General features: G+C 37.6%; 1 protein-coding gene across 1 annotated transcript in view; it reads right to left on the bottom strand.

The window, feature by feature from the left end:
* The window catches only part of LOC124175797 (serine/threonine-protein kinase tricornered), a 113,179-nt gene that overhangs the window by 93,539 nt on the left and 1,734 nt on the right, over window positions 1–17,906 (bottom strand). The window contains exon 2 of the mRNA XM_046556335.1: window positions 14,573–14,715. Within this exon, the coding sequence (XP_046412291.1) occupies window positions 14,573–14,715 (143 nt within the window). The remainder of the gene's footprint in view (window positions 1–14,572; window positions 14,716–17,906) is intronic.

Genomic DNA, 17,906 nt, shown 5'->3' with positions numbered 1-17,906 from the left:
TAGGTATACGTACATCCGTCCATGCTTTTCTCCATACCACACGTGTACGGTACATACATAGTTATATCCATACTATACTATATATATATATGTATACACACATCTAGACACGGTATAAACACTCGTCGAGCCGTGGAACTCGCCTGCCCGAAACAACACTACACGATGAAGTAGGTATGCCGACACCCAACTTGTTTACGGTTTTTACAACCAATTTAGTACATGGTGCCTAAGTAACTCCAAGGTTTTTTCAATCCCGTCCAGCCACGTTATAAGCGTAAATACCTGTGTAGATAGATACATTTGACACCGTCTTCACTGCTTCAATTATGCGCATAAGAAAAAGCATACGCATATGTTAGGATGGTTGTTTTTTGATTATCTTCTTTTTTTTCCCCTCCTTGCGTACCCTTAGAAAAGTTTGTTTTTAGCCGCAAACGAAGCCACGTGAAACCGGAACTCGGTGGCAAAATTCTAGAGAGTAACTCGTACGGTTTTGAATTCTTCAAGTAATCTAACCGAAATATCTTGGAAAACTATACAAGTTGAAAAGCTATATTTGGAATAATATAATAATTTTCGAGATATTTCGGTTAGAGTGTTTGAAAAATACAAACCGGATGAGTTACTTTTTAAAATTTTGCTACAGAGTTTCGGTTTCGCGAAGCTTCGTTTCAGGCTAAAAACTAATTTTTCGAAGGATACGTAAGAAGAAGAAAAAAAAAGAAGTTACAAACAAACAAAAAACACCCTAATATATGTGTATAAATATATATTGACATTGCCAAAAAAACATGCAACAGCATTTCGATTCGCGGAATTAAAATAAAAGCGCGAAATAAATTCGCGTACGTTGTGTGTATATATATATATATGTGTGTGTATATTCAGTTTCACGTGTAACATAAATCGTACGAAATTCATGCAAAAAAAATCTCGGAACGCTCCTCAATTTCAAACTTGCCAAAGTAACACACACCTTTGATATTTGTCATACCGCACAATAATGAGCGTCGGGAAACTGGAGATCCTTCCCAGCTTCGCACAATAGTATAACACACATCGCACCTTTCGGATATATTCTTATTTTGAATTTTGTTTATATCCCGTTGTTCGCGACAATCAAGGTTGCCGGCAACAAAACCGGATTCCGTCTCGTTAATTGAATCGCATTAAGCTATAAAGGTATTTCAATCTGTAACGCGGACTCGTTCCAACAACTTTCGCACAGATCTATCGGTGGTCTAATTTTATGTACCTATATTCTGTGTCACGGGAATTACAGCAGTAGCCGTTCGATTTATCCTTTTCTGTATCGTACAAAAACGTTTCAACTATTTAATTTCGTACCGTGTCAAACCGTCCCGATAACTTTTCTTTACTATGATTTAATTATTATTTACGAACATGGTCCGTCAAAGCTATCATCGTTATTTTAAACTGACAAATTGTACGGAAACTATTTGCTGTATAATTTTCCTCGTACAATTCCACGTTTATATTATCGAACAATCAAATATACAAACTTTGAATGGTGAATAAATTGTTAACAAAGCAGAGTTTTGTAAATCCTATTTATGTATAAGTCGATATGCAGATTATCGATGCACAGTGCGTAAGAAATCCTGTACGTAATAGCGTGGAAAAAAAAACGGATTTTTGCCGCAGTCTCGAACGAATACGCAGATAATTTGCGCAACTGGTTTCGCAAAGAAATAATGAACATCTCGATACGCGCGTGTACTTTATATATATCGAATACGTACGACGCAAAAAATCGATAGCGTGAAAATCGCCTTTGAAAAGATATTCCGCGATGGACCGCTGCAGCAAATTTCTTCTACTGTCGCAGAAGCATCGGTGAACATAACGTGTATAATTGCACACCAAGATCTCGTACCGACCGCAGAAGCGGCACAAGCTGATAACCGTATAATATTATACGAATCACGGACAATAAGTTAATCATTGATATGTACGACGACATGCCAACAGCGACGAGAAGCGGAGGGCATCAAACTGCAGGCACGTTTCATTCCTCTCCTGGAAACTCTCTCGACACGTGTGAAACGCAGTCGCCAATTATTACACGCGTGCATGCAACGACACGCGTGTGCGAAATTCGCGATTCGGGATAAGTTATAATACGTCAGGCGTATCATGTATGCGATACATTGTGCGAAAACGTCTCAGAGGACATTATAGAATTAGTTACGCATATTCAACGATGAAAAATTTAATGTAGACAAATTCGACCAGTATTATCGGCACGTATGTACGTAGATACGTAATATTCATGATAACGACTTGACCTTTCGGCCAACTTGTTTACGGTCCGAAACAAAATGCGAGTTCGATTCTACGCGGGTTATGTGAAAATTACTCCCAACCTCGATCACGTATCGAACTCGAATTTTACTTTTTATCGAAAACAAGTTAGCCGAAAGTTCAAGTCATTATCATGATTATCACTTCGCGATGTTTATTAATGGTTCTCAGTGGCTCGCTATTTTTATTGGAATCAAAACAGGAACGAGTTTCCTTTCTGAGCAAATTTTATGTGCCAATGACTATAGTTATTAGTAGCGAAGCAAGTGACTCGCGGAGAAACAAACGACACGTTGATCATAGACGCGTGAAAATTTTCATAGAAAGAAACCTTGTTTCAAGTTTTGATTCCAAAAGAATAGCGAGCCACTGGGAACCAATTAACGATCGTCACCGTCGTCACTCTACATACATAATATATTATCGATGGGGTTCGTGTCTGTAACAACGACGCAAATTTTGTAAAAATGTTGTACATAAAATTTGTTATTCCCAAGATAAGTCCGCCAGCGTTTAGGCAATTTGAGATTACATCGATACCGATCGACGTACGTTACTTTTCGTCGACAATTTACCACAGAATTGCATAAACGCGGGCGTATTTATCGCGCTTGTACCTAAAATAAGTTGAATTACCCCCGAGGATAAACAATTTCCGGGAGTAGCCCGCATTATCGTTCAGCATACAAAAAACGGATGTTTTGTATACTTACGTTTCACCAACGAAGCTACGGACGTACACCTTTATCATCTCGTACGTACCTTACCGTGGTGTAAAATTATCGCGTTTGCGATGTACATACATGTTATAACGCGTACATCGTGATATACATATAATATATAACACAGGGAGAGACGTTGATAACGTAAGGAAAAATATAAGATATTTACAATTCTCCGTAACGTGTGTGCGTGCATATAAATCACAATGTACAGCATACCGTGTATCGCACGGAGCGCATGACAACACCTGTTGTCTTAGTAACAACTGTCCGATGGTGTGTGTAAAGTTGACGTCCGGTTTTTGAGCCGATTGCGAGCTACTTAAGATAGATACGAGACTGTATGTACCTAAACCGCATCCGCTACCAGCCAAAGCCGCCGTCTTAATCGCAACTATCGTGCAGCGTAAATAATATGCGCTGTTACATACATCATGAGGATTATACAATAGCAAATCCCGAGATCGTTCCAGTCTAAATCCCTCTCGAAGTATAAGTACCGAGACTGATAATTGTAAGTTGTAAACGGAAGAGAAAAATGGAAGAAGAAACGTTAAACTTGATGACTGGATTGAAGTGGAGGACAAAGCTGTGATCTATTTGTCCGGAGTCTTGGGGGTTGAATATTTTCATGCAACATGTGCAGAGTACAAGATAATACGATTATAAGTGTGCGAAGTGTACAAAAGTTTCGAGCATCACAGACGCGTTGAATGCGAAGTTTCCGAAAACGGGGTAAAGAAGCGTTGCGACCACCAAAGTGAAGATGCAGACTTCTCGTGCGGAAAGAGAAGCCGGGTGAATCGCGCACTTGGGAACTCAAAAGCCGATGCAGGTGACAGGATGTCGCCTCGGTAAACATGATACATGCACACATGTACGCATTGCTATGCGCATGCGTGCAGCGGCATAGCCATGTGCTCATCTTCACTTCCCCAAACCTGATTTTCTTCATTTCATATTCATTTTTTGTATATTTAGAGAACTTTTTAACATATTTCTTTGTTGTTTTTTGCTATTTCTGATAGTATATTAATGGGTTTTCAATACTCTAGAGCAATTATTGCGACATAATGTAAATTATCATTGTCGGAAACAAATTGATTGACAAAAATTCTGAAAATTGAAGGAATAATGCATTTCCGAGAAAGTTACCTACTCTACACGTATACACGTTTTACATAAATCATAAGTTTTTGGGGTCGTTGATTACGAGCCTGAAATCGGATTTAAAAAATTCAAGACGACGGATCCAGTACGGCGGACGAAAAGTTCAAATTCGATAGAATCCGGAGAAAAAACTGTGTCCACGAGTTTTTGGGGTCACCAATTACGAATTTGAAATCGGATTTTCAAAATTCAGTGTGGCGAATCCAATCAGCGACCCCAAAAACCCCTGAATAGTGTTCTTTTTTTTTTTTTTTTAACAAATTTGATTAAATTCAACTTTTCGTCCGCCACGCTGGATCCGTTATCTCGAATTTTTGTTAAATCTAATTTCGGATTCGTAATTAGCGAGCCCAAAAAGCACAGAATACTATCTCGTTATAAAAGTTGACTCGGCACAATAATGTGTGACTCAAAGGGTTAAATACCACCTGCACCTGAATTAGCACCGTGACATATACGTATATAAATAATTGGCGGTTCGCGTGATTCTGCACGAATATACATACTATACTTACATACGATGTATATATATTCAATACCACGACCGGCCAAAGCTTTAATATAAATGTGTGCCCGCTTCTTTTCATCGCTCATATTACAGCGGTTGACTTCTTGACCTAAAAACTAAGCCGCACTGCTATATTTATAGGTATATTTATATAAATATAGGTGTATATATATATATATACACATATATACACACGCACACACACACACACACACACAACTATTATATTCATGCATTCGCGTCACTAAATTACGGCCATTGTTATGCTACAAATTATATCGATGTACGTCCACAGAAATAATTAATATTTGAATTGAGCCCAGCGTCGACGGTGTAAAATAATAACGTACGATGATAACACACGAATTGTTGTTATGTGCGCGAAACAAAGTAAGGAAAGAAATAAAAAAAAAAAACTACCTATAACAAAACAAATCTAGGACTAACAAATGTATGTGTACGGACATGTTCAAAGGATCGATAATGACGCACGGGATACGTGCTTTATAGGTCGTACATCCTGCACCGATTCTGGAATTGATTGAAACTACGCCGAGGGTTGGGTTCAAACTTGACCTAGAAATAACCCCTGCAGTGTACATATAGGCATACAAGGTTTGATATATTACGGCCTAATTCTAGGACGAGGTGTTCGCAGTACCGACGTATTATGTCCCCGTTGTTAGAAAAAGGGGGGCGAACCTGGCACGGCGTCAAGTCGCAATCCGTCTCACACGTAGCTGAAATACTGCAGTACTTTTCTGTATTTCATACTTATAACAAGACACCCTCCGTACTGCAGACTTACTTGTAACAATGCCTCGAGGTTTGATTGAAACGAGTAAAAAGAGAAAAGGAGAAAAAGAGAAAAAGAGCACAAGGCTGAAGTTGGTAACGTTAACGCAACGAAACAGCCTGGAATAAATCGTTGTAAGATTTTAGAACTACTTTCACTGAGTTGGATTTTAAAAATATGTATCAATAATAATAAAAAAATATAATAAAGAAACATTCCTTTGTTATGATTTACTAGCTGAATTTTAGTCGCAAACTGATCGAAAGTTTTTTCTCGTCAATAAATATTTTCCATTTTACAAACAAATTGAGGCGAAAATTTTTATTGTTTTCGAGAAGCCGTCGTTTTGTTGAAAATTAATGTTTTGCTTATTCCTTCGATTCAACACCGGATAATACCTTATATTAACTAAATCTTTTCTACCTTTTTTTCATTTCAGACGATCCAGTCCAGAGATATCTCGCTCATCGCAAAACGCCTTTAAAAATCATTATTTTTACAGATAACAAACATCGGAACGATGTTCAATGTTACCCTAATCTGTATGTAAGTTTTTATACTAACAAACTGAAATGTCTCTTGATGAAAAATCCTTGTAAAATTGCTTTTTTCGGCCTCCTGCGACTTGGTATAACCCCTTAAAGTAACGTTACCATTAACTTCGACCTCGTAAATGAACGATGCACTGCATCGTGCCCGAACTTGCGCAGTTTCTTTCCACATCCTTATCACTCAACGACGTCGTATTACAGGTACGTTAAGATTCGGTCCTCAGGAAGCCTAACCAACGACAGGTTATTTACAGTTTTTACAGGGACCAGAAATTATTTCAAGCTTTCATTAAAGCAGCGTAAAATTATCTTACACGTGGTATAATTTCTTTATACGCGATGAAAATTGACTTCTTTAATCTCGAACGCATTATCCGAATGGCCAATTAATCCTTACGTTCGTTCGAAGCGAGTTGCGTACGTACAATGTACATTGAAATTCGAGTTCTTAGCAATTTTTACATAATCGAAAAAGTCTCACGGTCATAATTGTAACGTGGAGATGGTGCGAGAAATAGACCGTTGTAATCATGGCGAAATTATCGCAAAGACCCGTTGCACTGTTCCGCTTGTCAGAATGGAGAAGCAACGAACGTGATACCAACGCACAAGTCGTAGAAAAACAAAACGTGACGCGTGCAAGTAAAAATCGCGCTGGTATATTCCGAGGGATTGAGACTGGTTACAGAGAAAGTCACGGTTCCGTACAGAATGCATACGATCAACAAAAGATCCCGTGGTTGTGAACGGTGACCTCAAACCGCGAGTCTATAAGGCTCAACTTAACCCAGCCTAGCAGAGGTCAGTGTGATCAAAGTGAAGGCTGGTCCGTTCGCCTTTCAGGACAGAATAACTCAGAGAGTGGTAGAGATAATGAGAGGAAAAAAAAAATAGAAAGTCGAGTTTTTATCTTCGTTTAACGAAAGTTGTCTTCGGGCTGGTTTTCGCACACGTGCGTTACTCGAGGCCTAAGTCGAGTCCTCGAGTTGATCACGAGAGGCGTGGGTGGATGGATAGTCGGTAAGAACGTGAGACGTTAGACTTATGTTTTTTAACCCCCTCCCCCCGTACGATTGGCGAGAGATGAGAAGAGTGAGGAAAAATTTAGTTTCATAATTGTAACAGGGTTGACAAGTGCTCTCTCCGCGCGTCGTTAAACGATGAAGATAATTCCGAAGCTACTTACGTAGTACGGCAATGGTTCAAAAAATTTTGTATACGTTTGTGTATGTACGCAAGCATTCGACCCGACGTAATATCCGTTGGTATAATTCCACGCGATAAAAATGTCTTCGCTAATTTTATGTTCCCCAGGTAGGCGAGTTTCGCGTTCGTCTCGTCTTAACCTACCGCCGCATGTGCAGTAATCGATCAACACGGTTTTACTTTGTGTTATAGGAACGACTGGCACGGTTGGACTAGTTCCTAACTCCAATAAGAAGGATAAAGTCACGCGATGGACAGATTAGAGAAACGGAAGAGATTAAAACTGCAGTGCAAAAAAAATTTAAGACAAATTCGAGCGAATGAGTAGCTGTACAGTTAACGAAGAAACGCAAAGTGGTTTGATGGACGGATGGATGGATGGTTGGATGGATGGATTTCTATCGGATGAACACAAAGTAAATGCAACGTCGGGACGAGCTGGACGGTCGGCAATTAACATTGCCGAGACATCGTGTCATCTACTCCTTCAGATGCCGCTTATAGACTCAATTAGCATTAGCCACGCAATGGATGGACAGACCATAATGGTGCGGTACGAATTTCACGTACTCGGCATCGCGGGAGGATCATCGAACCGCCGCAACACCATCGTTCATGGCGCCAATGCCGCGTAACGTGGTGCATGAGCTTTGAGCTTACGAGCTTTGGTTCACTAATTGACGTCGTCTTGCTAGAGAGATTTCAATTTTGTCAAACGACATTCCGCGTTATAGATCTTGATATAATTCATGGGTTTGTACAAGAAAAGAAAAGATCATCGTTTGGTATCGAGTGTGATTATGAAAATGCAGCGAAAGACAATGTGCTTGAATAAATTTGATAAACAATATCAATCCGGTGATGTAAAATCCCAAGGAATTTTTTAAACAGACTCGATTTTGGAGCTGTTTAAATCCCGTAGGAGTGCAGGAATTGCTCTACTGCAATAACAAGATAAGTAAATTTTTTGGTAGGTATCGCGTAAATGATAAAGGGGATGTCTGAGATGTTTTCGAAGCCGTTATCCTGCTCTACCGCATATATTTATATACTCGATACTTATCCTCTAATACACTTATGTGTGTAGGACAAACATAGGTGTATAATATGTATAAACTATCTAAACCACACGAGTAAACACAAATATATGTATATATATATGCACTGTATGCAACCCGAGTTACGCGATTTCTCTGTTATAAAGTATAGAAAGAGTATCGTTTTTTAATATAGGTTCGTCTTTTACCGTAAAAGTTATTATATCTCTCATAGATGTGCCATTAACACGTGTCTAACACGTATAATAGCATACTAATTTCAAAAGAAGATACTTTAAACACCCTTTACTTTATAAATAATTGGTGGTTACGATTGCAAAATCGAATTTGACGTACACTTTGGGAACGACGTTTGTGATATTACACACGCACGCACGCATAATATTGCTTTGGGTGAATCATCGATTCAGCGATGAAATTCATTGGAGTATAATTTTGATGTCTTCAAGCTGTGTAAACTCGTTCCCAAGAATTTTACTGACAATTTTACTCTTTGGGGTCGTTATTATTATTATTATTATTATTATATTTATACAGATAACGAATTCCGTACAGATAGCTCAACTGCGAAAGTATTTGTAACTAGAATATATGTATCTTACATACTTTGCCTTAAAAAGAAAATTCCTCGACATTGTAAGGCTATACGTTACAAAAATTTCCCCAACATTACTCGAAGAGTTTCACTGAGCGAGTATAAGATATATAAATTTCTCTGTGAAACTTTGACGAGAGACCTGAGCACGTACATATTTCAAAATTCTCTACAACGCTACGGTATAAAGTAAAACTTGCGAAGCTTGAAATATTTGCTTATGCTCTCACCGTTCAAATATTAACAATAGTAATTATTTGCTGCAAAATTGATTACAATGGTCATCTAACAAAGGAAAATTTTGAAAAGGTTTATAAATAGACGAAAATAACGATGGAAAGTGTTTACACTGAGTTTCTAAGCGCGCTGTTATACAGAAAATGAATAATCGCCGATGAGAAACCGGCGGTGTTTAAAAATCTAAACTCTGAAACGTTACACGGTTACGTTACGCGTATCTCAAAAACGATAGCCTAATTTCGTTTAAAATTTACGCATGCCAACAACGCACGATTCATTCATATTATAATTAAACAGTATATTTTCAAAGCGATAAATCACGTTCGTTATCCGCACGACGATATTCCAAGGCTATCAACACCGTTGACATCCGGGTCACGCTTCATTTTCGAGGGCCTGCACGAGCACCTATACCTATTACTGTAATGTATAAAAATTCGTCAAACATTTGATTGGCGTTCGTCGATTGCATCAAATACGCACGGCTCGCCAGCCCGACAGTTTCAAGCTGCGCGTATTATACACACATCATAGTGTTTTGAATTTGACGGCGAGTTCATAGCTTCTACATTACATATGTATGTATAATGTGTGTGTGTGTGTAAAATAACGACGCATGCTTCGCGTGTAACAAGGACGGCTACAGTGGATGTATACGTGTATAGCTGTATTTTACGTCTTATGTACACTCGACGAAATAAAAGAGTAAAAATAAAAAATATATCGTAAAAAATGAATAGAAAGAGAATATACGATACGGGTAGGTACCGAAAAAAAATAACCAACGACGTCGTTAAAATTAATTATTTGCGCATAGGACACGCGCGACAGGGAAAAAAATCTGCTGCTGCCAGCCTTTTAAAATCGCCCAAAAGCGTCGTCTACTTCCATTCCTAACTTATGTGGTACGTGTAGGTATAATACGTATGGACGTGCGTAATGTACACTAAAAACGGCGGGACACTGTGCGAATCAGCTATAAATGTATAGTTCGGAATATAGGTAGATGTTGATAATTGTTTATGCTGGGTAATCGATTCTTTCCCGTTTTTAATATTCCGCGGTATCTCTTCTCTATGTTTCTGATTTATAAACCGTATAATGCACCGTCCGTGCAAGTAATGTAAAATTTTTAACAAATCACTGAAAGTCTCAGCGGTGCCCGTATAATACGTTATGTGTGTACGTGTATATAGCCAGCTGCGCTAGCTGTGTAAAAACACTTTGGAGAAAATATTGGCAAGATGCGGTCTGATTGATTAATGATTTTATCTAATAAACCGCTATCGCGGCTCCGGCTGAACGGTGAAATTTATTTACCCTATAAACCGATGACTGAACTCTCGGGATTCTCAGGGTGGTTGAAAACTCGGTTATCCGCAGCACAGAACCAATATTCGATATCGTTCGCTCGCTACTTTTACTGCGGAGCGAGCTTGATTTATCGGGAAATAAAAATATAAAAGTTTTACCTTATTATTATACCTATAATACAAGTATAATAAAATGAATTTCATTTGAAACTACTGAGTACCGGTATTTTCATTATTTTTTTTTTTTTTTTGTGTTTACAGAAATAACGGTAGTTTAACCTCATTTCAAAATCTACCACCTCCCACTTGATATAACTCAAAATGCATGTCACAAACATGAGTCATGCAACAATCAACACACGAATTTTTTACTCTCCGCATTTATGAAATATCGTCGATGGGAAAATAATAAGTTTGTTTATAATTTAGCGAGATATAATTAATCAGCCGTGAAGAACACGTTATTATTCTGTAACTCGTAGTTTGATGTTCGCACATCAATGGCTCTGCCAATGTTACATCTACGTGTTAAACCCACCTTACTTATACATCATGCAAGATATTTTATTTTTCTCATCAACGGTCATCAAATTTTTTCAAATGAAAAAGGAAAAGAAGAAGGAAATAATTGAAAAAAATGACTCAAATACGAGAATCAATGTAAGATCAGCAAAAATTAGAAGTAAAATAACTCCGATACGGTTAAGACAATTGTTTTCAAATTTCACACTGACGTTAAAAATAAAATTGAGAACAATTTGTATAATTTTCATTGACCCGCTAGGATTTTTACCTACACGTATATAATATATAAACGCACAGCGTCTCCTTTATTTTAGCGCTATTTGGCAATCAACGCCGTATTCCGGCGGCTCTGACTTGGCGTAAGTATAGAACTTTTTTCCTCATTCTTATTTTTTTTCTTTGATCTCCATCGCACGACCGGCAATCATTTATTCAAGCAAAAGGAAACATTCGATTCGTTACAAAAGTATAACGAAAGAAACTATCAAAATTGCAGAGCAGGTTATTATCGTCGTTTTTTATTATTTTTAATACACACACACACACAAACAATATGTAACCGCGATTTCGTCTTTCCTCGTTTTTCTTCTCTTCTATTTTTTTTCGTTTCTATACACCTTTCTCTCAATTTTACAGGCATCTCCTGCACCGGGCACACATGCAAAAAAATCCAGAGAGTGCAAACGTTAACGCGGAGACACACGAATGACGGGCCAACGAGTGTGATATCGTACAGAGTTGAGAATATCGAAGGTGTAACCCTCGTATATAATACCAGGATGTACAAATGAGCGGTCATATTATAATAAGCGAACGTTTTGACCCAGATCTAAATCGATATGCAAATCGTGGATACAGTTGGAAGACCTTTCCGCGAGATGAGTTTTCTTTTTTAATTTCTCGTGTCTTTCTTTCTTTCTTTGTTTCTTTTTTAATATCCGTCGAGCACGACGATCTGCCGCGTAAAGGCGGAAGATAGTGCCGGGTCAGGAAGTCGAAAATGCGGCGTGACGATGAGAAAGAGATACGGATTTAACCCGGCTTCTGAAAGTTATAATACCCGACCAGCCGCCGATCTCGACGTTATATATCCTGTCTTTCAAAGTTTCAACGAACCTTATTGCGGTAGGTATAAGGTACATATATACCTTACTACTTACTTTACAAGTTCAATCTTCTTCCTCTCTTTACGCTCTATTTAAAAGTCGAACGGTTTCGTATCTCAAATACGCGACACGGACTCTGTCATTGAACCTATCTAGAATATTACCCGTAAGAACTTTTATCGCCGTTTTTCGTTTAGAAAACATTTCTGAAACACCGGTTGCCAGATCACTCGTCTCGTGCGTGTATGTACGATTTTTCAATTTATTTTCAACTTTCGAGATTTTTTACAGGTATTTAATTAACACTGATTGTAAAACATGTCTTCGTCAATAGAGACTTACCCAATTAACGAAGAAAGAAAGTAGAGTGAGTATATATATATGTATATATATATAAAAAAAAAAAAAAGATAAATAAATAAATAGACACATAAATCAATTTATCTGATACGGAACAGCGCTTTCTTGTGTAATTGGAAAAAAGCATCAAGACATGCGCGAGCGACTTCAAGTACAATGAAAATAAAAAGAACGACAATTTATATATGTAACTAATTTCAAACCCGAACGCATATGTAGTTCAGTCAGTTGAAAAAGTGCAAAGTACATACCTATACTGATGTATTTATTATACATCCATATGTACGTAGGAACAATTCTCGTATGTATGGATGTAAAAATCGATGAAGATTATTATACCAGAGGAAGAAGAAAGTCGCGCGATGCGAACAAAAAAAACAAAAAGAACGTAATGTAATTTCAAAGTTTTTTTTTTTTTATATAATTATAATACGGTTGTCCTCGCACGATATTGTTGCACGCTGTATACTGTGCGTAAAGAAAGTGAGCGAAGAAGAGAATTTATCTGAAAAATATCGTCAAACGTAACGCATTCATATTATACCTTTCGAGGTTATCTAAAATCACATTTCTTCGTAGCATATCTACCCATTATACTTGAGAGCATTAGCGGCCCGTCAGAAAACTAGCTTAAGCATATATACGTATACACCTAATATATGTATAATACAAGATATTCGATCTGTGTACAAGAAGCACGCAATCAACCCCTCGCACACTAAAAATTCCCGTGGCATGACTCTCTTGACAAACTTGTGATTAACATAATAACATAATAACAACAACAACAACAACACAGAGAATACAGAGAACACTCGAGAGAAAAATGCGGCCACTGATTTCGTGACTAATCGTACCTCTGCTTATTTATAAAAATATCGGTCCCTTTTTGAATCGGAAAATAGAATGCTTGACACTTTTTTGCGTTAAAAGAAGCATTCGCATTGTGCAAAAGTGCATTACGCATTAAATGAGTTGGCAAAAAAATTAAGCAAAAACAGAAGGAAAAGAAAAAAAAAAAACTAAAAATATAGGAGCCCCCTTTCTTTCCTGTTTTATAGGTATTAGAATAAAGTTTCGAGATTCGATAAAAAAAATCCGAATAACGGTGCAGGCTTTCGGATCAAAACGAATGGAAGAAAAAATAGATCGAGATACACGAGAAGATGGCGAAAAATTCGTCGAATTTCAGGCTGTCTGGTTAAATCTTCTTCTTATTTTCCGTCTAGCTATGTATCTACGAGGGTTCATCTTCGTTGAACCTGGGCGGTCAGAGTCTGATCTTCGGCTTTAGGAGGAACGAAACGAAACCAGTTTCCCACGATAAAAATCAGTGGTAATCCCGTACAACAACACGGAACGAGGTGTACAAAGCGACGATGGTAAATCGGTATAGTAATTGCAATGGTATGATTGTCTAAGCCACAAACAAGAAGAAAGAATTTTTGGTTTGACAAAAGATTTTTTTGGAGGTGGTGAGAAAAGTAATTATTTGTCAAGATATTTAAAGATTTTACGAAATATACATTACAATTACAATATAAATTTAGAATTTTATTTAGAAGTCAAGGAAAAGTCAAAATTCAATTTCATCTTTCGTATTATTATCTTGAAAAATAAAAATGTTACATGCGACATTCACGCATCTGCAACAGCTGGTATTTCTCGACTTTCAAACAAAACATAATGTATAGTTTCATCTTTGCGCAATGATCATCGTTTCGAAAGACTTGAAAAGAAAAGTTAGCTAGGTGTTGAATCAACAAAATTTATATCGCAGTTTACATACAGAGTGAATTTCTAACGACTGCATGGTCCGTGGTCTGCTAAAATTCAACGGAATCAAGTCAACGTATTACAAATAAAAATTCGCAGTATTTACCAAAAATTGTATTACGTCAACTTTTCCAGTTGATGTATAAAAATATTCCACAAATTTTCCAGGACTTGATCAGCAATTTTTCTTCCCCAGGATAATTACAGGATTTAAGAACGTTTAAGGAACAATAGACGCCGCGTACATTGTACACGATGGACACGTATCGTAGCATCATAATTTACGCGAATCGCAGGCGAGTATTATGATATCCTTACCTTCTTGATTGGAGTTCGGATTGGGATGCGAGGTCGCACTAGGAGGCGTCGGAGCATCGTCTTCGGCGACGCCCATCGTCGTTGTCAATCCCGCGGTCTGCTTTGGCTGATGAAACGACTCCACGTCCGTCGCCTCTTCGCACCTTGTTGCGGCGAAAAGCAGAAAGAAGACCAAACAATGAATACAAATATACGGTATAAAATTAGCGAAGAACGGTATAATTGGGACGGTAAACAAATCACGGCTATGTGGATACAGTACGTATAAAGCACGTATAAACCGGAAGAGTTCATCATAAAATGTGTATAATCGGGGAAATCGAAATACCTATAATACACGAATTTCATTTATATTTTGAATTTTCTTATTGTCTATTAGGCCGTTATACAAGTGTGGCAGATTTTTCGAAATATCACAAGCTGCGTGGAACGGACTACGATTATAATCTTAAAAACTTCTTATCTTAATGAGACTGAAACTAGCAGCCAAAATTAGCATCGAAACGTTTTAATGTCCGAAAGTCAAAACTTCGTGAAACACCTTGAACTCCTAATACGTTTACAGAATTACTAGGATCAAAGTGAACTGCATTTTTCTATTTCCAAAAAGTTAACGCTGGCTGCCAGTTTCAGCTTCATCTTATCTTATATGTAACGTCTTATACGTCTGTGTAGTTTTTCAGTTTTTGTTTTCTTCATTCTTTATACAGAGGCCCCTCTTATGCCGCAGAACGCGCCAGCGGTGTGTGTGCGTTGTATGTAAGGTGTTCATTTTAGCAGATATGTATGCATACAGTCACTGCACACGTAAAAAGAAGGAAGGAAGGACGGAAAGCGGGGTTCCTGCACACACGCACACACACACACACTGAAATTGCAGGCGTCACGTTATAGCGTAGGTCGGTCGCCGTCGCTGTGCGAGAGCAAAAGATTATTTCTTTTGATCATTTTCATGCTTCCTTGAACAGAATGAGCTCGCCACCAAAGCCCCTATACGTAGGTATACCTATCCTCTTTCTCTCTCTCTCTCTCTCTCTCTCTCTTTTTCTCTTTTGTACTTCCTTGTATGGGTGTTGGTCTGAACGCATGAAAATGCGTGTACATTAGGGTGTTTCAGGAAAAAATAATTCGCAACTTTCCACCATGGCACCCCCTAAAAGTTTGTTCAAGTTAAAAGAAAGGTTCCAGCAAAATATGAGCATTCTACGTTATGTGGAACATCACGTTCAGTTCGTTTTACACTTTTACAAATCTTTTTAACTTCGTGAAGAATCATCAATTTACGTCCCTAAGAAGACCCAAACTTGTAATATTAAATCTCCAGTTAATGTATGAAAATTGCAGCTGACGATATTTTCATTACTAAGTCAATCTCATAAAATATTTATAATTTAATATGAACTTTTAATATAGAAGAAGAAGATTCCCGGTTGGTATATTGTTGTGTTATGGATCGTGATTTTCGGGTTGAATATAAATGTCAGGAAAAAAATAATAATTGAGGTGCTACAACGTGTTTAAAAAACATGAAAAATTACAAGGAGCGCGATCTTCCACATAACGTAAAACGCTCATCTTTTTACGGAATCTTTCTTTTGACCTGAAATAACATTGGAGGGGGTGCCATGGTGGAAAATTATTTTTTTCTGAAACACCCTGGTGTACATTATACACGCGTTTCCACATCATGGACATAATTTAGGCACAGTTAGGCGGCAAGAATCTCTTTCTCCCCTGCATCAGCTCAGCGACCGTAATAATCGGGCCTAAATGTACTCTCTCTCACTCTCTCTCTTGGAACCCGCATATTCGCACGTTGTATCATGTTCTTACGTGACAAAGCGCACCCCTAGTTTTAACGATTTGCAGAGAAAAATAAATACCAAAAAATCAAGTTATGCCGACGTGGATAAATCACTCCGTTCATTATTCGACGAGACATCATATCTGATACGTGCAAATAATGTAGAAGCAGAATATTATATGACTGTAATCGTGCGTTTTATTACTCTCAAATTAATCTCGCGAATAACATTACAAACCTGCCGCAATAACAATCAATTATGTGTAGTAAATAATAACTCTCTATCGATCCGTGTAATATTCATAACAAAGAGGTAATATTCATCAGTTATTCACTGACCATGGTGAACAGACTAATTAGTAAACCGGTCACCGAAGCCCGCAAAACGTACGTTACGCCGTGTGGAATGTTTTGCGGAATTTTCCAAAGGCTATAGGAGTGGATCAATCCATAATGAAGGCGGCCGGAAACCGATCTGATCGATTTTTATGCAATTAGTGATGTTACATATATAGCTACAGCTGCGTATAGAATGTTCGAATCAAATTTCAAACGATACGAAGAAAATGTATATTTTTCCATCAAAAATATGTTCGACAGTTTTAGTATGTTAATTGATAATCGCATGTGCCTGTATACATGTAACTAAATTAACTGCAACTTGTGAATTAAATTAAATTTTCTCGCATCTTGTAAGGAGTGGTATAAAACATAGATCGAATTTTTGTGGAAATTAGTAGAAATTATTAGTTATTAATGAAGCTGGGTCTGGAATTTTCCTAATTGCAACTGCAATTATCGAGTTAGCTTTAGCCAATATTCGCCAAACCACTGAGAATTAATTCAATAGATGGTACCTTAATGACTCAATGAGCGTTAGACAGGCGGAATAGAATATTGATACCGTGAGAGTTTTATTTGAACATATTTGAAAGCTGAAGTAGACGGGAAAAATATCACAATCGCGGATTATTATAAGAGTGGAAGAGAAAAGCTGCAACAACGATTCTATAATCACGTCACGAGGCGCGTAAAATACAATCACGTGATTTACCAGCAGTAGCAAACAATCTTGACAATACGTTTGATAAACGGCAAATTTTACTTATGAGAGCTTGAAGTTTACGCTACGAATTCTGGATAATACCGGCCGACGATGAACCAGAATTACGAGTATCCGGCACTTTGTGTTTATATACGCCGGTACAGAAGCAGCCGCAAAATAAGCTGAACGAGCTGCTCCTCTGAGAGTCAGAAGATTCCGATGGATACTTTTTTTTACCTTCTGCGAGATCGATCATTTTTTATTAAGAAATATTGAAATTAATGTTGCTGCAAATGTTGATATTACGGGACTGCAATTACTACGCGAAATAAATGTTATTTGATCGTTTAATTAGAAAATCACTTTCAATTTGAGAACTAGAAATAAAAAAAAAAAAACAACTAGACAATAAATCCACCATGCTTTGCTTCGTATCTTCGCAAATAATGTTTTACAGGAAAAATATCCCACAAGTTCTATCCGTC

The sequence above is a fragment of the Neodiprion fabricii genome, chromosome 2 (assembly GCF_021155785.1).
Source record: "Neodiprion fabricii isolate iyNeoFabr1 chromosome 2, iyNeoFabr1.1, whole genome shotgun sequence".
In the NCBI taxonomy this organism is placed as follows: domain Eukaryota; kingdom Metazoa; phylum Arthropoda; class Insecta; order Hymenoptera; family Diprionidae; genus Neodiprion; species Neodiprion fabricii.
The sequence above is the reverse complement of the archived record's forward strand: the minus strand, read 5'-3'. Positions and strand labels throughout refer to the sequence as shown.